Below are 25,431 nucleotides of genomic sequence, written 5' to 3'. Positions count from 1 at the left end.
ATTTCCTCCCTGGCTTCCCAGAGAATCCGATGATAAATCCCATCTGGCCCATGGGTCTTATCTATTTTCCAATCTTCCAAAATTGCTAAAACTTCCTCTTTGGCAAAAGTCAGGATAGCAGATGCTGGAAACCAGAGTTTAGATCAGAGTGGTGCTGGAAAAGCACAGGTCAGGCAGCATCCGAGGAGCAGGAAGGGCTTTTGCCCGAAGTGTCGATTTTCCTGCTCCTCGGATGCTGCCTGACCTGCTATGCTTTTCAAGCACCACTATGATCAAAACCTCCTCTTTGACAACCTCAATCTCATCTAATCTCCATATTCTCACTATTGCTCTTTTCCATTGTAAATACTGACGAAAAATCTCTGAAGTAACGTTCTCCGGCTGTCCACTACACCTCCAATTTTGGTGTTATCTGCAAAACTTATGAACTATACCTCTATGAACTTATATTGGAAGTTGATGGAATATAATTCCATGTTTTATTTGTCACTGGGATATTCTTAAAAAAAAAATTCTTGTACCACTTAAAAGCTACTGAGGTAATTAAGAGTTTAAGATTCACATAAGTAAGGGTTGGTTGTATGCAGAGGGATGCCAACAGTGTGGTTCAATTCCCACACCAGCTAAGCTTACCGTGTAGTGCTGTCATCCTCAACCTCTCCCTTCACCTGAGGTGCGGTGACCTTCAGGTTAAACCAACACCAATTTCTCAGCCCAGCCCTTTGGTCTGGTAAGACTGTAGCAACTTTACTTTTTACATACAAGTCAATTTCCTAAAAGAGAGTTCAAGTTGAATAGCTTCAAAGAAACAAAACTGCAGCAAATAAAACTTATGCAGTCAGTTTTTTGCATAATAAGAGTGAGTGAAATAAACTATTTTGAAAATAACAATATATTTTCCTTACAATCAGAAGCATGCAAGGCTGATTCACTTGTATTTCTTCAGTATTTTAGTTCCATTAATGCTGACAGTTATTAAGGATGCATGCAAACTCACACTGAAGAAAAATAATATTTTGAAGGCTCAAATCAAATGAATATATATTGCTTTCCACAATGAGCATTCATTGATAATAATTCGAGATTATGGAAAACAATTTCACAGATGGCATCACATTACACAAAAAATATCTTAATAATTCCTTCCTTTTCTTACATACGTTGATGCCTGTCTGTCTATCAGTCCATGAAAACCTGGTCTAAAGCAGCAGTATGTGCAATCTACAAGATACAGTGCAGAAATGTGACAAAGATCCTTAGACAGTACCTTCCAAGTTCATGACCATTTTCATGTAGAGGGATAAGGGCGTGGGATCCATGGGAATACCATTACCTGCAAGTTTACCTCCAAGCAACTCACCATCCTGATTTGGAAATAAATCGCAGGAGGCTGGAAGAATATAGCAAGCCAGATAGTATCAGGAGGTGGAGAAGTCAACGTTTCAGGCGTAACCCTTCTTTACGAAATATATCACCATTCCTTCAGCATTGCTAGGTAAATAGCTTGGAATTCTATACCAAATGGCATTTTGCTTTTCCCTACAGCACATGGACTGCAGCGGCTCAACAAGATAGCTCATACTCACCTTCTCAAGGGCCGTCAGAAAGTAATGGAGAGCAACTGTGTGGCATCATTGCAAGTTTGGTCCAGGGTTCTAAAGCCCTTACTCTGTACATTTTCCCAAGCTTTTCTCATCATCATAAACTCCAATTAATTGGAGTGTACATTCTCAAATAAGTTACTTAGATTGCTGCTTCTTGCAATGTTTGCGATACATGTTTTCCCATATCATTCAAAGTCTTTGACTTGATTCATCTGTGGCATTTAGTGGATAAGACAAGTCTCTGAATAGATATTGAAGCACTTGAGATAAAGTTGGAGAGCTTTCCTTCCAATTGTTGGCTTCTGCAAGGTCAGGTTGAGCCGTACTTGCTAAAGGATCTTACATTGATATAATTGTACATGGAAATTAGGTTGGTGTGTTTTCTACATCAATAGCAGCTGGATCAAGTGATAATGTTACTTCTCCAGTAAAATAAAAATGGCGTTGTTAAATTGTGGTGTTCGTGTTATTTGCTATTTGTCAGCACAAATCTTGATATTCTTCAGGTCTTGCTGCATTTGGATGTGGACTGCTTCAAGTTCTAATGATTCACAAATGACGCTTATCATTGTGCAATTATCAGCAAACATCCTCATTTCTGACCTTATGATGAAGGGAAGGTCATTGACGATGTAACTGAAGATGTCTGGGCCTCAGATGTTACCCTGAGATATTCCTGAAGTGCCGTCTTGTGTTTGAGATGATTGTCCTCGAATAATGACAGCCATCTTACTTTGATTCCACTTGTTGCATTTTTATTCCTGATTCCCAAGTTTTGCTAGAAATCTTCAATGCAACACTCAATTAAATGCAGTCTTGATGTCAAGGGCAGTCACCCTCACTTCACTTGTTTTTTTTTGTTCAATTTTAGGCTTGGGACATAATGAGGTCAGAGCCAGAATGACTCTCATGGAACTCAGTTTGAATATCAATGGTAACTCATTGTTGAGCAAATGCTGGTTGGTACTGATCTCTTTCTTCAGTGTGCTGATGTTTGAAGGTGCATTGAAGTGGCTGGGTTGGATTTGTCCTACTTTTTGCGGACAGGACGTACCTGGGTAAATATCAACATTGATTAGTAAATTACGTGACTGTTCATAAATGGCTTGGTTAGGAGTGCAACTAGTGTGGAGTCGAAATCTTCAGTACTATGACCAGAATGTTGTCAGGACTCGTTGTTTTACCAAATCCAGTGTCATCAGTCATTTCTTGACATTACGTGAAGTGAATTGAATTAGCTGAAGCCAATCTGTGATACACAGTACCTCAGGAAGATGCCAAGATGGATGTTTCATTTTGGATTTCTGGCTGAAGATAGATATGAATACTTCAGCCTTACCTTTGCACAGTAATGTCATGCAAGCCCCTGATTGAGAATTGCAACATTTGTGGACTTTTCTCCTGTTGTGAGTTGTTTAATTTTCCACCATCATTCAAGGCAGGATGTGGCAGGACTCCTGAGCAGAGGTCTGATCCATTAATTGAGCAAGTACTTAGTACTATGTATTGTAAGCTGCTTACACTATGTTTAATGCAAGCAATCCTGTGTTGCAGCTTCACCAGGTTGACTTCTCATTTTGGAACAACTCATGGTTTTCCTGGCATGTCCACCTGTGCTGCTCACTGAGCCAGATCTTAGCACAGTGACTGTGAGGAAATGATGATATAGTTCTAAATCAGGATAGTTTATGGCTTGCAAGGACACTGTAAGTGGTGGTAAACCCATGCATCTTCTACCTTGTCCTTCTCAGTGCAACATTGTGAATTTAGGGTGGCTGGCTGCTGCTGTGCCAACCAAGCAGGCTGCTTTGTCCTCAAAAATATCAAACTTAAATGTTGCCGGAGCAGCACATTCAGGCAGGAGGAGAATATTTCAACGCGCTTTTATCTTGTATCTGGTGGAGAGGCATCAGGGAATCAGGTGAGTTACTCACCCAAAATTCCCAGCTGTGATCTGCTGAGGCAGCCACTACATTTATATGGCTGGTCAATTCAGTTTACAGTTAATGGGATGTTAACAGTGGGGCAATCTGGTGATGGTAACGCCATTGAATGCCAGTGGGAGGTGTTTAGATTCTCTCTTGTTGGAGATGGCTATTATCTGGCAATATATTCAAATCTGAACTGGGGGAGGAGTGAGGTTACTGAAGGTGTATGAATCTCATTGTGATCATGTATCAGGATGCTGTCAATGGAAATAAATTAATAATTTCTGATGCTCAGAGATGGTTTATTGCAAGTGTTCTCCAAGTAATTTTCTATAACTTATACTGGAGATACAAATGGTTGTATTTCATGCTGTTTCTCCAGGGCTTATCTGGATTTTTCAGCTCAAGTTATGGTGACTGATTACATATGGAAATTTAATCTCAATTTTGTTATGAGACAGTGAAGAATTTTTCAAAATGTGATGTTAATATTTTTTCATCCCCTGTAGAATCTGATGTCGCCGACTTTGATGGCAGAAGTTCACTACTCTACAGGTTCCATCAGAAGAGCATGAGCACGGTCAAGGACATAATTTCCTTGAAATTCAAGACAATGCAAAGTGATGGAGTTATGTTGCATGGAGAAGGACAACGAGGAGATCGTATTACACTGGAGCTAAAGAAAGGCAAACTTTCATTGCAGATCAATTTAGGTAAGCATTTAAATACCTAAACTAGCAACAGTAATGAACTATGGTCCAATAATACCCACAAATGCAATATATGATTGGAGAAGTGGAAGTATATAGAATCAGTCCTTGAGAAAGCGCTGAAGGTAATGATGGTAAGGGTGCAGTTGGGTTAGCACTACTCATTGTCTGTCGAGGAGCTCATTTTTGTCATTGGTTAAGTTCACTTATGTTGGTGGAAAGTAAGCCTGATGGATAATATTCAAACCCAAATTTATGGAAATGTACAGGATGCATCTGCAAAGTGACAAACCATCACTAAGAATAATTAAAAATAGGAACAAGAGTAGACCAATCATACCTTTGAGCCTGTTCGGTCATGATCGAGGTTGGTTACCCCTACCTAGTACCCTGTTCTCATTTTTGACCTACCCTTTCATCCCTTTAGTCCCAGGAATTATATCTATCACCTTCTCGAAGACATTCATTGTTTTGGCCTCAAACACTTTCTGTAACAGACAATTCCATGAGCTCACCATTCTCTGGTTGAAGAATTTTCTCCTCATCTCAGTTCAATTGGCCTACCCTGTACTCTTAGACTGTGATTGGTATTGGACCTTGGAAACATCCAACCTTCATTTACCCTTATAGTTGTGTTAATACTTTATTCTCTGAGATTCCACCCTCATTATTCTAAACTCTATAAGTATGGTCCAGTTTCTGTACATACATCGATTTTGCCATCCCAAGAATCAGTCTGGTAAACCTTTGTTGCACTCCGTCCTCATCACCTTCCTTTCTCAGATAAAGAGACTGAATTGTGCACACAATACTCTGAGTGGGGTCTCACCAAGGCCTTGTACAATTGTAGCAAGACATCCTGCTCTTCTACTTGTATCCTCTCATGATGAAGAATAACATGGCATTTTCCTTATTCACTGTCTGTTACTCCTGCATGCTTACCTTCAGTACATGGATATCCAGGTCTATTTGAACCTCCACTTGTCCCAATCTATTGCTATTCAGGTAATAGTCACCTTCTTGATTTTGATACCAAAGTGGATAACCTCATATTTATCCACCATCCAAACCCTTAACCACTTCCATCTTGAAGGACATAGGCAGCTGAAACATAAGACCATAAGACCACTAGACAAAGGAGCAGGAATTATGCCATTCAACCCATCTGCTCTGCCATTCAATCATGGCAGATAAGATTTTCAATCCCATTTTCCCACTTTTTCCTCTTGATCCCCTTGGTACTCAAGAACCTATTTATCTAACCTAAATATACTCAGTGATCTGGCCTTTACAGTCTTCTGTGGCAATGAATTCCATAGATTCACCAGTCTCTGGCTGAAGAAGTTTCTCCTTATCTCCATTCTAAAAAGTCTTTTCTTTACTCTAAGGCAAGGCCCTCGGGTCTTAGTCTCTCCTACCACTGGAAGCATCTTCCCAACATCCCATCTGTCCAGGCCATTCAGTATTCTGTAAGTTTCAATTAGATTCCCCTAATCCTTCTGAACTCCATCAAGTATAAACCAGAATGCTCAAACGTTCCTCATATGTTAAACTTTTCATTTCTGGGACGATTCTCATGAACCTCCTCTGAACATGCTCCAGGGTCTGTACATCCTTCCTGAGATATGGGACCCAAAACTGTGCACAATATTCCAAATGTGATTTGACCAGAGCCTTATAGAGCCTCAGAAGTACAAGCCTGCTTTTATATTCAAGTCCTCTCAAAATAAATGTGGTCATTGCATTTGCCTTCCTAACTACTGACTCAACCTGCATGTTTACCTTGAGAGAATCCAGGACTAGAACTCCCAAGTCTCTTTGTGCTTCAGACTTCTGAATTTTCTCCCCTTTAGAAAATAATCCATACCTCTATTCTTCTGATCAAAGTGCATGAGCTCACACTATCCCACATTATTCACAATTCTTTGCCCACTTTCCTAACCTGAACAAATCCTTCTGTAGACTCCTCAATGCTACCTGTCCCTCTACCTATTATTGTATCATCTGCAAACTTAGCCAGGATGCACTCAGTTCCTTTATCTAGATTGTTAATGTCTGAAGTAAAAGGTTGTGATCCCAACACAGCCTTGTGGAACACCACTTGTCACTGGCTGCCATCCTGAGAAGGACCCTTTTTTCCCCACTCTCTGCTTTCCGCCAGACAGCCAAGTTTTCTTTCATGCTAGCACCTTGTCTCTGATACCATGGGCCCTTAAGTTACTCAGTAGCCTCCTGTACAGCACCTTGTCAAAGGCCTTGTTGAAGCCCAGGTAGATAACATCCATAGGCTCTCCTTGGTCCAACCTGCTCATTACTTCCTCAAGAAATTCCAACAGATTTGTCAGTCATGACCTCCCTTTTATGAACCCATGTGCTGACTTTGTCCCATTTTACCAAATACTTCCAAGTATTCAGAAATCTCATCCTTCATAATGGCTTCCAGGATCTTACCCAAAACCGAGATTAGAATAATTGATCTGAAATTTTCAGTCTTTTGCCTTACTCCCTTTTTAAACAGGGGTGTCACCTAAGTGTTTTTCCAGTCCTCTGGGGACCCTCCCTGAATCTAGCGATTCCTAAAACATCACCTCTAAAGCCTCCAATATCTCTTCAGCTGTCTCCCTGAGAACACTCAGGTGTAATCAGTCTGGTCCAGATGACTTACCCAGCTTCAGTCCATTCAATTTTTCTAGCAGCTTCTTCTTGCTAAAGGTCACCATACTCAGCTCTGTCCCCTCACCCTCTTGAATTTTTGGTATGTTATTCATCTCTTCCATCGTGAAGATGACACAAAGTAATTAGTCATTTCCTCAGCCGTTTCTTTGTTCCCCATAACTTTTTATCCTGCATCACTTTCCAGTCACCCAATGTCCACTTTTGCCTCTCGTTTTGCCTTTTAAATATCGAAACAGACTCTTACAGTCTTCCATTGTATTACTGGCTAGCTTACGCTCATATTTAATCTTCTCCCTCCTTATTTCTTTTTTTATTGGTCTTTGTAAGCTTCCCAATCCTTTGGTTTCTCACTGCCCTTCACCACATTATATGCTCTCTCTTTTACCTTTATGGTATCCCTGGCTTCCCTGGTCAGCCACGATTGCCTCATTCTCCCTGTATCATGCTTCTTTTTCCTTGGGATGAATCTCTGTCGTGACTCCTGAATTACTCCCAGAAACTCCTGTCATTGCTGTTCCACTGTCCTTCCTGCTAGGCTCCTCTCCCAGTCAAAAAATGTGGTGCTGAAAAAGCACAGCTGGCCAGGAAGCATCCAAGGAGCAGGAGAATCGACGTTTCGCGCATAAGCTCTTCATTAGGAATAGGTCTTCATCATTCCCGATGAAGAGCTTATGCTCAATACGTCAACTCACCTGCTCCCCGGATGCTGCCTGACTGACTGTGCTTTTCCAGTACCATACTTTTTGACTCTGATCTCCAGCATCTACAGGCATCACATCCTCTCCCAGTCAGTTTTACCCAGCCTCTGTAGTTGCCTTTATTCACCTGTAGTACTGTTACCTCTGACCTTCTCCCTCTCAAATTGCACTGTAAATTCAAGTTCCGAAGGGTTCCTTTACCTTAAACTCCTTTAACAAGTCTGCCTCATTGCACAACACTAAATCCAGAGTTCCCTGTTCCCTCGTGGGCTCCACCACAAGCTGCTCCAAAAAAGCCATCTCATAGACATTCCACAAATCGCTTTTCTTACAGTCCACTACCAACCTGATTTTCCCAGTCTACCTGCATATTGAAATCCCCCATGATCACTGTCCTATTCGGAGGCCTGTACGTAACTCCAACTATGACTTTTTTTTAACCTTTGCTGTTCCTCAAATCTACCCACACAGATTCGACACTATCTGATCCTAGTTTGTTTCTTACTATTGATTTAATTTCATTTCCTACTAATAGGGCAACCCCACACACTCTGCCCACCTGCCTATCTTTTCAATCAGATGTATATCCTTGAATATTCAGCTCCCAATCCTGATCTTCTTGCAACTACATCTCCATGATGCCCACCACATCATACCTGTCAACTTCACTCTGTGCCACAAGCTCACTCCCTACACTGAGTGCATTCGGATATAATACCTTCAGTCCTGCATTAACCGCCCGTCTTCTCATTATCATTCGTTTATCCAGTGTGCTTGAACTTTGATTGATAGCCCTTTCCATACACTGTGTCCTATTTGTGCCTGTGCTGGAGATTTTAATAACCTCTCCTGAATTCTGAACTCTTACCTCCTCCCTTAATTCAGGTTTTCTAATTTTTCCTTTAACTTAGACCCCTCCCCCCTCCAATTTAACTTGAAGCCCTGTCTGCAGCCCTCGTTATGTGATTCACTAGAACCTCATAGTGCCAGAGACCCGGGTTCAATTCCCGCCTCGGGCAACTGTCTATGTGGCGTTTGCACATTCTCCCTGTGTCTGTGTGGGTTTCTTCTGGGTGCTCCAGTTTCCTCTCACAGTCCAAAAATGTGCAGGTTAGGTGAGTTAGCCATGTTAAATTGCCTTTAGTGTTAGGTGAAGGGGTAAATGTAGGGGAATGGGTCTGGGTGGATTGGTCTTCGGAGGGTCGGTGTGGACTTGCTGGGCTGAAGGAACTGTTTCCACACTGTAAGTAATCTAAATAATCTAAATCTAATCTAAGACTCTGGTCCCAGCATGGTTCAGATGAAGACAGTCTCATCGGAACAGGTCCCTTCTTCCCCAGTACAGTTGTCAATGTCCCCTGAACTCAAGGAGAAAATGAGGTCTGCAGATGCTAGAGATCAAATGAAAATGAAGGGCTTATGGCCGAAACATCGAATTTCCTGTTCCTTGGATGCTGCCTGACCTGCTGCGCTTTTCCAGCAACACATTTTCAGCTCCCATGAATTCAAACCCATTTCTCCCATACCAATATTTGAGCCACACATTTACCTGCTTATTCTTACTGACCTTGTGCCAATTAGCTCATGGCACAGGTAGTAATCCAGAGATTATTAGCTTTTGCTTCTGCTTTTTAATTTAACTCCTAGCTGTTCATACTCCTCTAGCAGAATCGCGACCCAGGTTTTATCATGGGAGCACCACTACCTGCAAGTTCCGCTCCAAACCACTCACTTCCTGATTTGGAAATGTATCACTGTTCCTTCGCTATCACTCAGTCAAAATCTTGGAATTTCCTCCCTCAAGGCATTGGGAGTGAACCTACAGCCTATTTGACTGCAGCAGTTCAAGAAGACAGCTCACCATCATTGTAGACTCCCTACATAGTGGAAACGGGCCATTTGGCCCAACAACTCCACACCGACCCTGTGAAGAGTAACCCATCCAACACCATTCACCTACATTTACCCCTGACTAATGCAAATCAGTTACACATCCCTGAACACTATGGATAATTTAGCATAGCAACCTAACCTAACCTAACCTGCATAGTCACCAAAACTGCACATCTTTGGACTGTGGGAGAAAACCCATACAGACATGGGAAGAATGTAGAAACTCCACACAGACAGTCACCCAAGGCTGGAATCAAACCTGGGTCCCTGGCACTGTGAGGCAGCGGTGCTAACCATTAAGCCACCCCATCAATTTCACAAGGACAATGAGGGATGAGCAATAAATGCTGGCCCAGCCAGAGACACCCACATCACGGGTCAATAAAACAAATTATAATTCATCTGCCATGCATTTGGCCATACACTCAACCTGTCCAAATCAAACTGAAGCAGCATTTTCAGGCAAACCGGAATCTCAAAACAGGTAGATAACCTTTTATCTGAAATCTCAAAATCCGAAAAGCTCCAAAGTCCGAAAGTTTTTTTGTGAAGGATTTTTTCTCATTAACAAGGTTGTTTGGCGTGTAAACAGTTAAGGAGAAAGTGGGGACTGCAGATGCTGGAGATCAGAGCTGAAAATGTGTTGCTGGAAAAGCGCAGCAAGTCAGGCAGCATCCAAGGAGCAGGAGAATCAACGTTTCGGGCATGAGCCCTTCTTCAGGAAGAAGGGCTCATGCCCAAAATGTCGATTCTTCTGCTCCTTGGATGCTGCCTGACCTGCTGCGCTTTTCCAGCAACACACTTCCAGGTGTAAACAGTTAACCCAAGTCGATACCCACCCAATGCGTATCACGCAGATGCGACGTGTGGGGGTATGGCCCTTAACTGGCAGGCCTCAATTTTGTTTCAGGGCCCGTTTTACTCACAGTAAGTTTGTTCTTTGGAAAGATTTTTTAAAATTTCACCATCAAACTGCCACTTATTTTGAAATGCAAAAAATTCTGAATTCTGAAAACCAGCTGGTCCCAAGCATTTCGGATAAAGGATTATGCACCTGTACAATCGTCAAAACAGGTTGTGGATGGCAAGGAACTATTTTATATGTGTACCCAAAGCTTGGAGAGCATGTTTAGAAAATGCATTATGTAAACTCTACATTGGACAGAGAATAATAGGTTAAAGTTCAAAATTGTAAGTCATAATACGATAGATTGAGACAAATTAATGTGATATCCTGATCAAAACAGTGAAGGAAAAGACTGGAAAATCTTTTATTTTTACGTAGCTAGCTGTTAGGACATGAAGTGCCCAAATTAGGAAAAATGGCAGAAATTAAAACAGGTGATAGTGGGCAGCACACTGGCTGGAGAAACCAGAATGCCTTTTCTTATGAAGATACACGCAAGTTCAAGGCAGTAGACACATAGCTAAACAGTGTGACGATGCTGGGGTTTAAGAGGTCTGCTGTGTCCTAGCCTTCTTTAGAGAGAGTTTAGAGGACAGGTGATTGCGAAGATAAACAACTTGTGAGGCCTGGATGGGTGTGACCAGATCTCACAGACCAGGATTTCTAGTTTTTTTCAGTATTTTAGCTTTTAGATTCAGCAATTGCTATTGGAGTCTCAATAGGCTTGGAGCTGCAATAAGTGACTCCTGACAAATAGTCTCTGAATTTTCTCTTGATGTTTTTTCTTCTTTTTTTTAGATTAGATTAGACACCCTGCAATGTAAAAACAGGCTCTTCAGCCCAACAAGTCCACACCAACCTACCCAGACCCATTTCCTTCTGACTAATGCAGCTAACCCTCTGGGCAATTTAGCATGGCCAATTCACTTGACTTGCACATCTTTGGACTGTGGGAGGAAACCGGAGCACCCGGAGAATGTGCAAACTCCACACAGACAGTCACCCAAGGTTGGAATCAAAGCTGGGATGCTGGTGCTGTGAGGCAGCAGTGCTAACCACTGAGCCACCATGCCGTTTGCAAGAGAAATCTATTTTCTGAATTTTGCCAAGGAATGTGTTTATGGGACTTTACTATACTGGAACAGTTAATCAGTAATAGTTACTGTATTTATTATTCCGTTAAGTTTTCCAATAGAGTCAAGTTAATTTAAGTTCTTCTTTCTTTTGTTGTATTTAACTACAGTATTTAAATAAATTTTGCTTTATGCTGAATAAGTTGATGAGTTGCATTGCATCTAGAACACAGCACTTTACATTTGTCTTTAAAATAAGCAAAATTAGGGTCCACGCTACCTTCTTAAAATATTTTGAGGGGGTCTGGTCCAGCCTGATCTATATGACAACATCAGGATTCCCATCAGATTAAATACCAGGCAGGGTGGGCTCCTCAGAACTGCAGCCCCTTTAGATGCTTGCAGCCCCCTAATAACTGCAGTGCCACTGGGAGAAGTGGTCACTGCTGGTACTGCATCCAGGGATGGACACTGAAGAGAAGTGAGTGTAGTCAAGGATGCAGGCAGCAAGAAAGGGGCAGAGGGGAGGTTGGGGTTTTGAAAGGAAAGGCAAAGGTCTGACACTACTGCAAATCCAATTCCATCCCATGTTCCTAGATGAGGTGAGTTGTTTGATGTGCTCCCTCAAGTGATGGGTTTCCTATCTGCAGCTGGCATTGGGATGAAGTCTGAAGTGGGCCTTGTGTGGTTACTGCACCCCCTTCCTGTCCACAGGATTGGGAGACAGTCAGGAAGGCAGCGAAACACAGTAAACCTTTGTGGTTGATCAAATGGCCCCGATACCATCAATCCCATTTCCTGCAGGGGCAATAAATTCTGCCCAGTGTTTACTGTACAACTCATGATAGCTTCAAAATGGACTATGGATAATGACAGCATTGAGAAAAGACAGTGAGAAAGGTAAAGCAGATAAAAGCAGATGTCCAAAAGACTGGCCAGATATGTGGTGATGAATTTTGGAAGGAAGAAAGAATGTGAAGAAATGAAACAAACTATAGATATTTTCAAATCAACTAGCTTAAAGATACTCTGACATACTTCTGGAACAGGTGGGACTTGAACCTGAGATACCTAGCTTAGAAGTAGGGACACTACCACTGGATCACAAGGGGCCCTCTAAAGTAAGCTGCATGCTGAAATTTTACGTGGGAGGGGTTTGATGGACAATAGTCTCGTATACCAAGATCTTTGAAGGTGCTGGCAGAAATGGCAAAACTATTAAAAAATTGCAATCTGCTGCATTATATATAGAGTCTTGGAAAACAAGAAGGAAATGAATTAAAACTGTAATGAGCTTTTGGTTTAGGTTTTAACAAGATTATTGTATCGAAATACTGAACACCAAAACGTATGAATGATGTTAGATCCTTGCAGAAGGGTATGAAAATGATTTGCCAGAATTATTTCAGGTACAAAGTAGTTTGGTGAATGAAGAGACTTGAGAAATTTTGATTAATCTCTTTCTTGCAGAGAGTTTTAACATGATTTAATTGAGACGTTGAAAATTATGAGAGTATTAAGAGAGAAACTATTTGCACTGCTGGCCCATATCCAGAGAATATCAATTCAAGATAATTGGCAAATGAGCTGGAGTGGAGATGCAATATTTTTTCCATTAAATTATGACACAAGAATGCAGTGATACTGGAAGCAGCAAAAATAGCAACTTGCAAAGGGGAATGAAATGATAACTGAAAAAAGGCAACAACAGTGGAACTTTCAAAAAAAGATGAGGTTGGGGGTCTAATCAAATAGCGTTTTTAAAGAGCTATACAGACCCTGAAATGCCTCCTCCTACGTTCTGAGGATTTTTGATCATACGCTTGGTCTCTGTCCTCCTGTAAAATTCAGTGTTTCAAGTGGATAGTCACCAGTTGAAAAATTTCAAGCTAGTTTTCTGCATTGATTTAACAGTTCATATATTTTACTAAATATCTCAGCTGGTTTCCCTGTCGAAGGCAATAATTTCATGTGGCTCCTTTGATTTGTTGGGTGATTTATTGATTTGGGAACATGTAACTCAAAACAGGACCTTTCATGTTTCAGGTGACACCAAGTTGCATTCCATCAGTAGTCACACCTCAGTGACACTGGGGAGTCTGCTGGACGATCAGCACTGGCACTCCATTACCATTGAGCGCTACAACAAGCAAGTGAACTTTACCGTGGATCAGCACACACAGCACTTTCGAACCAAAGGAGATTTTGATTACCTGGATATTGATTACGAGGTGAGACTTGTAACTGACAAGAAGATGAGTCAAACTTTGGAAGGGCATGTTTCAATGCTTGATTGCTTTTGCAGGTGAGATCATAGCAAAAATTCCCATTAATAAATCGGGCAAAGATTTCAGGGGAAATAATACACCCAGCGAGTGGTCAGAATATGAAATTCTTTTTCACGAGGAGTCACTGAAAAAAGAAGAATTGATTCATTTAAGAAGAAGCAAAATAAGAACAGGATGAAGTGATGAATAGAATGACATATTGATGAAGGTTCAATGAAGGGGGAATGGAAGGAAATTCATGTGGAGCATGCCCAGTAGCATACTGGCACGAGTGACTTACTTCTGAGCTGGAATTAAATAACATTGGTATTGGAGTCATTATGGCACAGAGGGAGGGAAATCAGCCTATCGAGTCTGTGTTGACAATCCACTCTATCCTGAAGAGTCAATGGCTTTGTCATTATATGGCTAGACTATTAATTTAGAAATTCAGTTAATTTCTGAGGACCTGGGTTCAAATCCTGCAGTGGCTGATGGTGGAACCTGAATTCAATAAAAATTTGGAATTAAGAGCTGTATGATGAGCTAGAAGCCACTGTTGGAAAAATCCACCCTGTTCATTGATGTCCTTTAGGGAATGAAACTGCTATTCTTACCTGGTCTGGACTACATGGCTGCAAGCTCACAGCAGTGTGGTTGTCTCTTAAGTGACTTCTGAACAATTAGAGATGAACAATAATTGCTGGTTTAGCCAGTGACACCTCATACTGTTAATGAATAATTTTTTAAAAAATGTCCCATTTCCCCCACTCTATTCCTGTACGCTGTAACTATACCCCCTCAAATATCCATCCTACACCCTTTTAAAATCATTTATTTCTCTGTTGCCACCACACTCAGTGGGAGTGAGTTCCAAATCAATACCATGTGTTGTGGAAGAAGGTGTCCCTCACTCCTCCTTTCATCTCTAGCCCAAATGGTTAAGTCCCATCGCCGTTGTACCATCAGGTAATAGGAAAATAAATTTCCCTTATTTCCCCAAGTCTCCTAACAATAAGAACAGCCCCAACTTCTCCAACCTAACCCTGCAGCTAAAATCTCTGAACACTGGGACTGATCAATCTGATCTTCACCCTCTCAAGGAACCTGACATCCCTTCCAAACATATGGTAACCAGATCTGGACTTAATATTCCTGTGGTGTCCCAATCGATGCTTTGTTACTTAATATTGCAATTTCTTTGTTGTTCAAATACAGCCCACTTGTCCTCTACCATCTGCTGGATGTCAAGTGGTTTTTCTTTCACATGAGTACAACTTTAATTGTGAGTCCAGTGAATTTAATTTATAGAAGTAAGTTGTGTCACCTGGAGGGAATCTTACGCCCCATTGGCTTTATAGCAATTGCAAGATCAGAGTTTAAATTAAAGCAGTTATTTTTAACCCTCGCTTAAAAGCCTGCTGACAATAAAAGAGAGACAACGGATTTGGCCAACCATGGTGATCAAAAATTCACTTGATATTTCAATAATGAATAACAGATAATTTAAATTTCCCTCGTCCTATGGATGACTTCAGCCTGAGTCTATATGTGGACCTGTTCTCTGCATATGTCTATCTCATGTGGTCCCACTTTCAAACCAGCACTTACAGCAAAATAATGGTCCTAGAATTGTGAGAAATAAGACTGGGTAAAGAATTTATTATTTTCAATTAGTTCTAAACTAGTTAGTTTTAGTTCAACATACACAGTTACAATTAGTTAACATGTACAATTGAAAATAAGCTTTAGCAGTCAGGAAGCACAACAAAAACAGCTCAATATTTCCTAATTGAGAATTCTGCCACATTTGTTTAGTATAATTGGAAACCTAACAAATCCTACTTATAGGACCTATTGATGCATTACCTCACATCCTGGCTTCAATTCAATTTACCTCATTCCTGGAGAAAGAGAGGACTGCAGATGCTGGAGATCAGAGCTGAAAATGTGTTGCTGGAAAAGCGCAGCAGGTCAGGCAGCATCCAAGGAGCAGGAGAATCGATGTTTCGAGCATGAGCCCTTCTTCAGGAATGAGGAAAGTGTGTCCAGCAGGCTAAGATAAAAGGTAGGGAGGAGGGACTTGGGGGAGGGGTGTTGGAAATGCGATAGGTGGAAGGAGGTCAAGGTGAGGGTGATAGGCCGGAGTGGGGGTAGGGGCGAAGAGGTCAGGAAGAAGATTGCAGGTTAGAAAGGTGGTGTTGTGTTCGAGGGTTGGGACTGAGACAAGGTGGGGGGAGGGGAAATGAGGAAACTAGAGAAATATTGAGTTCATCCCTTGTGGTTGGAGGGTTCCTCGGCGGAAGATGAGGTGTTCTTCCTCCAGCCGTCGTGTTGCTATGGTCTGGCGATGGAGGAGTCCATGGACCTGCATGTCCTTGGTGGAGTGGGAGGGGGAGTTGAAGTGTTGAGCCACGAGATGGTTGGGTTGGTTGGTCCAGGTGTCCCAGAGGTGTTCTCTGAAATTCCAAACGGACATCCAAACGGACCCCACCACCAGGGATATATTTCCCTCCCCTTCCCTATCAGCGTTCCAAAAAGACCACTTCCTCCATGGCTCCCTTGTCAGGTCCACACCCCCCATCAACCCAACCTCCACTCCCAGCACCTTTCCCTGCAACCGCAAGAAATGCAAAACTTGCGCCCAAACTCCCCCCCTTACTTCCCTCCAAGGCCCCAAGGGATCCTTCCATATCCGCCACAAATTCGCCTGCACCACCACACACATCATTTACTGCATCCGCTGCGCCCGATGTGGCCTCCTCTATATTGGGGAGACAGGCCGCCTACTTGCAGAACGTTTCAGAACTGAAGAAGAGCTTGTGCCTGAAACGTCGATTCTCCTGCTCCTTGGATGCTGCCTGACCTGCTGCGTTTTTCCAGCAACACATTTTCAGTTCATTCCTGGAAACTGTTTGCTACCTGCACCAGAATCACCTGTATCCCAACTTGGAGAGATCCAGTGTATATCAAAAAAGATTCCAGATGCTTATGTTTCTCCTTCCTATCCTGAACACAGGAACTTAAACTAGTCTGTGCTTTTGGTATATGCTAGTCTGATTTTTCGTGTGTGAATGTAGATAGGAGCTTGTTGCTCTTCGTCCTCCATGGGGATCTGCTGCTTGCTGCCAGCTAATCTCCTCCTGCATCCACAGCAACCAACAACACGACCTGTCACTCTCAGTAGAAAAGATTCAAATTAGGCACAGATGGTGCAAAATACTTTCTCAGACCGCAGAACTCTGCAGATGAGGGCTGAGCACACTTCACCAGACTGAGACCTGTTGGAAGCAGATAAAGGGAGTGCCTGCAGCACTATGTCACCCTTTCAATCCTAGACCCATATTGAACTTTGCACTTCAGCACAGACCATCATATGACAAATGAGGAATTAAAACTTTGTGGCACACGCACGAAGTTGGTTGAATAGTGATGCCCCTTCAGCTAGAGGTCCTCTCTTGTGTTGTCACTGTTGATAACTTCCACATTATTGAGATGCCCAAGTACAATTTGCAGTCACCAATGATAGTGTAACAAATCACTTTTCATCAGCATCTAACTCCTCAGAGCCCCACTCTGCACCCCTAGCAAATAGGCAATGCCATGATTGCAAACACAATGTGCTTTCACTTTGCACACGGCTGCTTCATATTTTGTTGACACAATACTGTGGCATCCACTGAATCTGAATCCTATATTTTCAATCCTCAAATGGGCACTTACTTCACCCATCCTGAGTGGTGTTGTTCCAGCCATTTTCGAGTAGCTTTTCACATCCAGAGAAGGGACAGGACTGGCTAGGAAAGTAGCTCACGGTGGACGCTATCAACACCATGCCCAGCTGGTTACCAGGTAGCCCCCCCCCAGTTTACATGTCTACTGTTACCTTGCTCTACCCTAACAGCCCATTTCATCATGTCCCCAAAGCATGACAATAATTGCCTTCCCCTGCTGCCTGAATATTAGGATTACACCTTGCCCTGGAAGCCATGGTGGTGGTCACAGTAAATAAAGCACAATGCTCCCCCCAACCTGTAGCCTACCATGCCATTTGATGTTCCACTTTCCCCCATTCACCTTGAGTTTCACCCATCACTCCCAATTCCCATTTCTACAAATGCACCTGATTACACCCCCCCCACTCCAAATGTTGACCCTCCCTACAGCTACTATCCATTGATCCCTGGCTGCCCATACAGCATCCACTTGATCCCTCAAAGAAGGATGGAAGGATTCCCAAGATTGCATTCTCTGCACATCTCTGATTAACTTCGATGAACCACCCCTAAACATGATGGACCAGATGCCTGACTACAGTATTAGCAGCTCTACAACTGTTGATATATGATTCCCCTGAATGCTTGTGCTCACTATGCAGAACTGACCATTGAACACCAACAAATATAACGAGGTGTGTGTGTGTCTGTGTGTGTGTGTGTGTGTTGAAGGGCACCTCTAACCACTAAGTGTTAAACTTTGCCTCTGGCTTAAACAACAAGGTGCTAAGAGGCATAGCACAGCATGGCAAGGCAAATCATTTATTTAGTTAAAAATCACACGGAGCCTAATCCCATTGCTCAGAAGGGAAGGGTGGAGAAGAGGAGAAAGTGAGGTCTGCAGATGCTGGAGATCAGAGCTGAAAATGTGTTGCTGGAAAAGCGCAGCAGGTCAGGCAGCATCCAAGGAACAGGAAATTTGACGTTTCGGGCATAAGCCCTTCTTCAGGAGAAGAGCAAAGCAATAGTTATTGGAGACTCGATAATTCGGGGCACAGATAGGCGGTTTTGTGGGGGCGAGAAAGACTCACGTTTATTATGTTGCCTCCCAGGTGCAAGGGTACGTGATGTCTCTGATCATGTTTTCCGGGTCCTTAAAGGGGAGGGGGAGCAGCCCGAGGTCGTGGTCCACATTGGCACCAACGATATAGGTAGGAAGAGGGGTGAGGATGTTAGGCAGGCTTTCAGGGAGCTAGGTTGGAAGCTCAGAGTAAGAACAAACAGAGTTGTTGTCTCTGGTTTGTTACCTGTGCCATGCGATAGAGTCGAGGAATAGGGAGAGAGAGCAGTTAAATGCGTGGCTACAGGGATGGTGCAGGAGGAAGGGATTCCAGTTTCTGGATAACTGGGGTTCTTTCTGGGAAAGGTGGGACCTCTATAAACAGGATGGTGTACACCTGAACCTGAGGGGCACAAGTATCTTTGGGGGGAGGTTTGCTCATGCTCTTTCGGGGGTTTTAAACTAACTCTGCAGGGGCACGGGAACCTAGACTGTAGCTTTAGGGTGCAGGACCTGGAGTGTAGGGAGGTTATGAACATGGCATCAATCTCAAAGGAGGGTGCCTGTAAACAGGAAGGTGGCTTGAAGTGTGTATACTTCAATGCGAGAAGTATACGAAATAAGGTAGGTGAACTTGCAGCGTGGGTTGGTACTTGGGATTTCGATGTTGTGGCTATTACGGAGACACGGGTAGAACAGGGACAGGATTGGCTGTTGCAGGTTCCAAGGTTTAAATGTTTTAGAAGGGTCAGAGGTGGGGGTAAAAGAGGGGAAGGTGTGGCATGGCTTGTCAAAGATAATATTACAGCAGTGGAAAGGACGATGGATGAAGACTCGCCATCTGAGGTAGTTTGGGCTGAGGTTAGAAATAGGAAAGGTGAGGTCACCCTGTTAGGAGTTTTCTACAGGCCTCCTAATAGTCCTAGAGATGTAGAAGAAAGGATTGCGAGGATGATTCAGGAGAAGAGTGAAAGTAATAGGGTAGTTGTTATGGAGGACTTTAACTTTCCAGATATTGACTGGGAAAGCTATAGCTCGAGTATGTTAGATGGGTCGGTGTTTGTCCAATGTGTGCAGGAGGGTTTCCTGACACAATATGGAGACAGGCCAACAAGAGGTGAGGCCATACTGGATTTGGTTCTGGGTAACGAACCAGGTCAGGTGTTAGAATTGGGGGTAGGTGAGCACTTTGGGGACAGTGACCACAATTCGGTGACTTTTACTCTAGTGATGGAGAGGGATAAGTGTGCACTACAGGGCAAGAGTTATAGCTGGGGCCAGGGAAATTATGATGCGGTGAGGCATGACTTAGGATGCGTGGCTTGGAAAAGTAGGCTTCAAGGGAAGGGTGCAATCAATACGTGGAGCTTGTTCAAGGAGCAACTATTGAGTGTCCTTGATAAGTATGTACCTGTCAGGCAGGGAGGAAAGGGTTGTGTGAGGGAGCCGTGGTTTAGTAAGGAAGTAGAATCCCTTGTTAAAGGGAAGAGGGCGGCCTATGTAAAGATGAGGTGTGAAGGTTCAATTGCGGCGATTGAGAGTTATAAGGTAGCCAGGAAGGATCTAAAGAGAGAGCTAAGAGCAGCAAGGAGGGGACATGAAAAGTCCTTGGTTGTTAGGATTAGGGAAAACCCAAAGGCTTTCTATAGGTATGTCAGGAATTAAAGAATGACTAGGGTAGGAATAGGTCCAGTCAAGGATAGTAGTGGGAAGTTGCGTGTGAAGGCTGAAGAAATTGGGGAGACACTGAATGAATACTTTTCATCAGTATTCACTCAGGAACAGGACATTGTTGCCGATGTGAATATTGAGTCACAATTAATTAGAATGGATGGCTTTGAGATATGTAGGGAAGAGGTGTTGGAAATTCTGGAAAGGGTGAATATAGATAAGTCCCCTGGACCTGATGGCATTTATCCTAGGATTCTCTGGGAAGCAAGGGAGGAGATTGCAGAGCCATTGGTCTTGATTTTTATGTCCTCGTTGTCTACAGGAATAGTGCCAGAAGACTGGAGGATAGCAAATGCGGTTCCCTTGTTCAAGAAGGGGAGTAGGGATAACCCCAGTAACTATAGGCCGGTGACTCTTACCTCTGTTGTGGGCAAAGTCTTAGAGAGAATTGTGAGGAATAGGATTTATGAACATCCGGATAGGAATAATGTGATCAAGGATAGTCAGCATGGTTTTGTGAAGGGCAGGTCGTGCTCACAAACCTTATTGAATTCTTTGAGAAGGTGTCTAAGTAAGTGGACGAGGGTAAAGTGGTAGATGTGGTGTATATGGATTTTAGTAAGGCGTTTGATAAGGTTCCCCACGGTAGGCTACTGCAAAAAATATGGAGGTATGGCATTGAGGGTGAGTTGGAGGTTTGGATTAGGAATTGGCTGGCTGGATGAAGACAGAGGGTAGTAGTTGATGGTAAAGGCTCATCTTGGAGTGCAGTTACCAGCGGTGTTCTGCAAGGATCTGTTTTGGGACCATTGCTGTTTGTCACTTTTATAAATGACCTGGAGGAGGGGCTAGAAGTTTGGGTGAGCAAGTTTGTGGGTGATACGAAAGTCGATGGAGTTGTTGACAGTGAGGAAGGATGTGGCAGGTTACAGTGGGATATAGATAAGCTGCAGAGCTGGGCAGAAAGGTGGCAAATGGAGTTCAATGTAGGTATGTGTGAAGTGATTCACTTTGGTAAGAGTAACAAGAAGATGGAGTACTGGGCTAATGGTCAGATACTTGGTAGTGTGGATAAGCAGAGGGATCTTGGTGTCCATGTACACAGATCTCTGAAAGTTGCTACCCAGGTAAATAGTGCTGTGAAGAAGGCATATGGCGTACTGGCTTTTATTGGTAGAGGAATTGAGTTCCGGAGTCCTGAGGTCATGTTGCAGTTGTATAAGACTCTGGTGCGGTCGCATCTGGAGTATTGTGTGCAGTTTTGGTCGCCATACTATAAGAAGGATGTGGAGGCACTAGAACGGGTGCAAAGGAAGTTTACCAGGATGTTGCCTGGTATGGTAGGAAGATCGTATGAGGAAAGCCTGAAGCACTTGGGCCTGTTTTCATTGGAGAAAAGAAGGTTTAGGGGTGACTTGATAGAGGTGTACAAGATGATTAGGGGTTTAGAAAGGGTTGACCATGAGAACCTTTTTCCACGTATGGAGTCAGATATTACGAGGGGGCATAGCTTTAAATTAAGGGGTGGTTGGTATAGGACAGATGTTAAGGGTAGATTCTTTACTCAGCGAGTCGTGAGTTCATGGAATGCCCTGCCAGTAGCAGTGGTGAACTCTCCCTCTTTATGGGCATTTAAACAGGCATTGGATAGGCAAATGGAGGATAGTGGGCTAGTGTAGGTTAGGTGGGCTTGGATCGGTGCTACATCGAGGTCTGATGGGCCTTTCCTAGCTGTATTTTTCTATGTTCTAACACCAGGTTATAGTCCAACAGGTTTAATTGGAAGCACACTAGCTTTCAGAGTGCTGCTCCTTCATCAAGTGGTCCACAACTACCTGATGAAGGAGCGTCGCTCCGAAAGCTAGTGTGCTTCCAATTAAACCTGTTTTACTATAACCTGGTATTGTGTGATTTTTAACTTTGCACACCCCAGTCCAACATCTGCATCTCCAAATCAAATCATTTATGGTATGTTCGTAAAGATTGGTGCTAAGTAAGTGAGTGCTGAGAGAGCCAGCTAGTTGCCTTCAGGTACAGCCTGGTCAGTTTCATGTACTGAGTGTTGTGTCTGTCTGCGAAGTGTCCCTGCAAAAGAGTGGATTAGAAGATTACCAGACCAGCCTGACCCCATTGAATGATGGAGCAGACATAATGTGCCAAAGGGCGTATTGCTTCTACATCTTGCAGTTTTAGGATCTAAGCTCTTTTTGTTGTTCTGTTTCTGGCTAGTTTTCTTTTAAACTCTAATATATACTTACACTTAAAATCTCTTAGTTTTTTTAGTGTTCTTTCCAATTTTCTGACCTACTGTCAATCTTTGCTAAGCTACATGCTTTTCGTTGAAGCTTGATTCCAACTGTAATCCTTCCAGTTAGCAACAATAGACAGTACATTACTTGGAATTTTTCTTCCTTGTTGAAATGTAATGTCTGTCACCTATCAGCCCAAGCCTGGATGTTGCTCACATCTTCACGCAGGACTTCACATCTGAGTAAATGGTGCTGACCATTGTGCAACAGTCAGCAACCACCCCCTTTCTGAAGTTATGGTGGAGAGAAAGCTATTGATGAAGCAGCAGTAGATGGTTGGACTTTAGACACTACCCTGAGGAACAACTGCAGGGATGTCCTGGGACTGAGGAGAATTACCACCAATGTCCTTAACTATCTTGCTTTGTGTTGGGTATTACTCCAGCTAGCAGATAATTTTGACCCCAATTTCAAGTTTTCCTTGAGCTCCTTGATATCATAATTCATCTCCAGGGTTCAATTCTTCTGTTGTAGGGTCATAGAGTCATGGAAACAGACTTGTCAGTTTAATCAGTCCATGCTGAACGTAATCCCAAATTTGTCATAGTTGTTAGGACCAAAATTGTCATAAGGAAAGTATCCAAGTGGTCCTGGCAGAACTCCAACTAAGTGTCAATGAAGAGGTTTTTTTTTGGAAGTGTGGCTTTATTGCACTCTCAGCAACTACTTCCATTCTTTGATGATGATTGAGAGGTGTTTAAAATACTTTTTGAGTGACACAGGCAAGTTTTCACATTGTCAGTCCACACGAATTGGAATTGGAACTGTATTGGAACAGATTTGCTCAGGGCATGACTAGTTCCGAAGCACATATTTTCAAGTCTATTGCCAGAATGTTTTTAACACCTGTAGCCTGAACAGTGTCCTGTGCCCTTATTATTACTATATGATCCTATGAAGAAATGCTGCACTAATCATTATTTTTTTCTTTTTTTTGCGACTAAAGCTCAGTTTTGGAGGAATCCCAATTCCAGGAAAATCAGTGACTTTTCGGAGGAAGAACTTTCATGGCTGCATTGAAAATCTATATTACAATGGAATGAATATCATTGATCTGGCAAAGAGGCATAAACCTCAGATACACATTATGGTAAGAATGGCAACGTGTTCATCCAATAAATAAAGCTGTGGGATATTGGGATTAAATATCGAATCTTTCAAAGTCTCATGCACACTGCCCTTTAGTAAAACATGACTGAAAGACCTGAAGCACAAAGCAGGTATGCATTTGATAAAATGTAGAATATGAAAGAGGTTCCACTTGTTAGCCATCTCACTTGGGTATTAGAACATTGTGTTTTCTAATCCCATTCTCTGACCTTGAGTATTCGTGTGATATTCTAATGGAGTCTACCAGGGAAGATGGCAATTTTTGGTTGTTATATTGAATTGAGGTCTTGTCATGGATGGAAAAGATCACATGGTAATAATTGGAACAAAGGGCAGGGAAGCTCTTCTTTGGTGTCCTGGCCAATATTTATCTCTCAAGCAACATTATTAGAACAGGTTATCAGGACATTATCTCATTGCTGGCTATGGCAGCTTACTGTGTAAAGTGGCTGATGGATTGCCTACATCACAACACTGACTACACATCTGCAAGGTGCAGGGATGGTAGGAGGGGACTAGACAACACATCTCGGCAGCTGAAAATGTGACTGATAGTGGTGGGTCAAGTGAACTGGGGTATTCACAATGGTTTAGTGCTGGAACAAAGCAGTGTTCTTGAAGGGTTTTAGGACTGAATATGGTTACACAAATAGAGAGGGGTGAAGGAGCTCACTGTAGGATTGGTGGTTTAGGAGCCAATGTAAGTGAACACGGTGGTAATAAGTGCACAGGGTTTAATTAAACTCTGAAAATGACAACAGAATTTTGGAAATGCTTCAGATTATGGAGGATAGAATATGGGAGGTTGGCCAGGAAAGCATGGGAACATTTGAGCCCAGAGATAATATATGTATGGATAAGGGTTTGAACAGTGTTAGGCTGAGGCAGTGGAGGAGACAAGCTAAGTTTTCAAATCAGTTTTGGGATGGAACATATGCCTGTAACAAAGTCACCTGATTCTAATTCATTTAAAGTAATTTGTAAAAGGATCATGTCACAATGAGGAGAATATCATTCATCAAACTCAATAGTTGTCAGGCATTAATTTTTATTGATTGCTTAAAAAAACTTAGCACTTAGACTGACAGGTCTTTCCTATATGAGTAAAATTATTAATACTTATGATTTTAGGTAGGAGGGTGTTTTTAATGGTGCCCAGTCAAGTGGCATGATTATTCAACTGTGAGCAAACAGTGAGGCTTTATTTTTGTGCACTCTGCCAAGCACATGGTTTTGTAACAAATTCCCTGAGAGAAATGGAGAGGCCTAATTGGCTCCAGAAATGAGAGGGTTCAGTTCCATGGATGGTTTCGATATTATGCGATGGGGCTCTTGAGAGCTAGCAGGGCCTTAATGTTCCAAATGGCTTTGCAACAACCATTCTACAATTCAATGATAATTCAAGTTCGTCAGACACAAGCTTCCCTTAACAAAGCCATGTTGACTGCCCTTGACTGATCTGTGTCATTCTAAAGAAAATAATACTGTCCTCAGAAATTTTCTGAAAAATATGCCCGCCACCGAGGTTCCGTTCATAACCACATGCCCTATTCATCTAGTGATTGTAATGAGGTCAACCAGCTTGACCTCGTAGCATATGAGTTCCCTGATTAGTGCTGTTAATCTGCTCTAATCAGGGAGTCCTGGTTGACATGGACAGGTTGAGTGTCTTGAGATGCTGACATTCTGGAACTTGATTTTGTATGAGGCAGTATTTCGTCAAGGACTATCCATGTATAAATAAAGGGTGACTTAACAGTAGTAGACTCACCAAATTTAAGGGTAGTTAAATGGTCATTAGATAGACAT

At 42.6% G+C, this 25,431-nt stretch overlaps 1 protein-coding gene across 1 annotated transcript in view; it reads left to right on the top strand.

Annotated features, from left to right (window-relative positions):
• Window positions 1-25,431, top strand: part of LOC132817391 (contactin-associated protein-like 5) — an 899,316-nt gene that overhangs the window by 343,890 nt on the left and 529,995 nt on the right. The window contains exons 5-7 of the mRNA XM_060827811.1: window positions 4,042-4,245; window positions 13,536-13,720; window positions 23,459-23,602. Coding sequence (XP_060683794.1) covers window positions 4,042-4,245; window positions 13,536-13,720; window positions 23,459-23,602 — 533 coding nt within the window. The remainder of the gene's footprint in view (window positions 1-4,041; window positions 4,246-13,535; window positions 13,721-23,458; window positions 23,603-25,431) is intronic.

Source organism: Hemiscyllium ocellatum, chromosome 7 (assembly GCF_020745735.1).
Source record: "Hemiscyllium ocellatum isolate sHemOce1 chromosome 7, sHemOce1.pat.X.cur, whole genome shotgun sequence".
NCBI lineage: Eukaryota > Metazoa > Chordata > Chondrichthyes > Orectolobiformes > Hemiscylliidae > Hemiscyllium > Hemiscyllium ocellatum.
The sequence above is the reverse complement of the archived record's forward strand: the minus strand, read 5'-3'. Positions and strand labels throughout refer to the sequence as shown.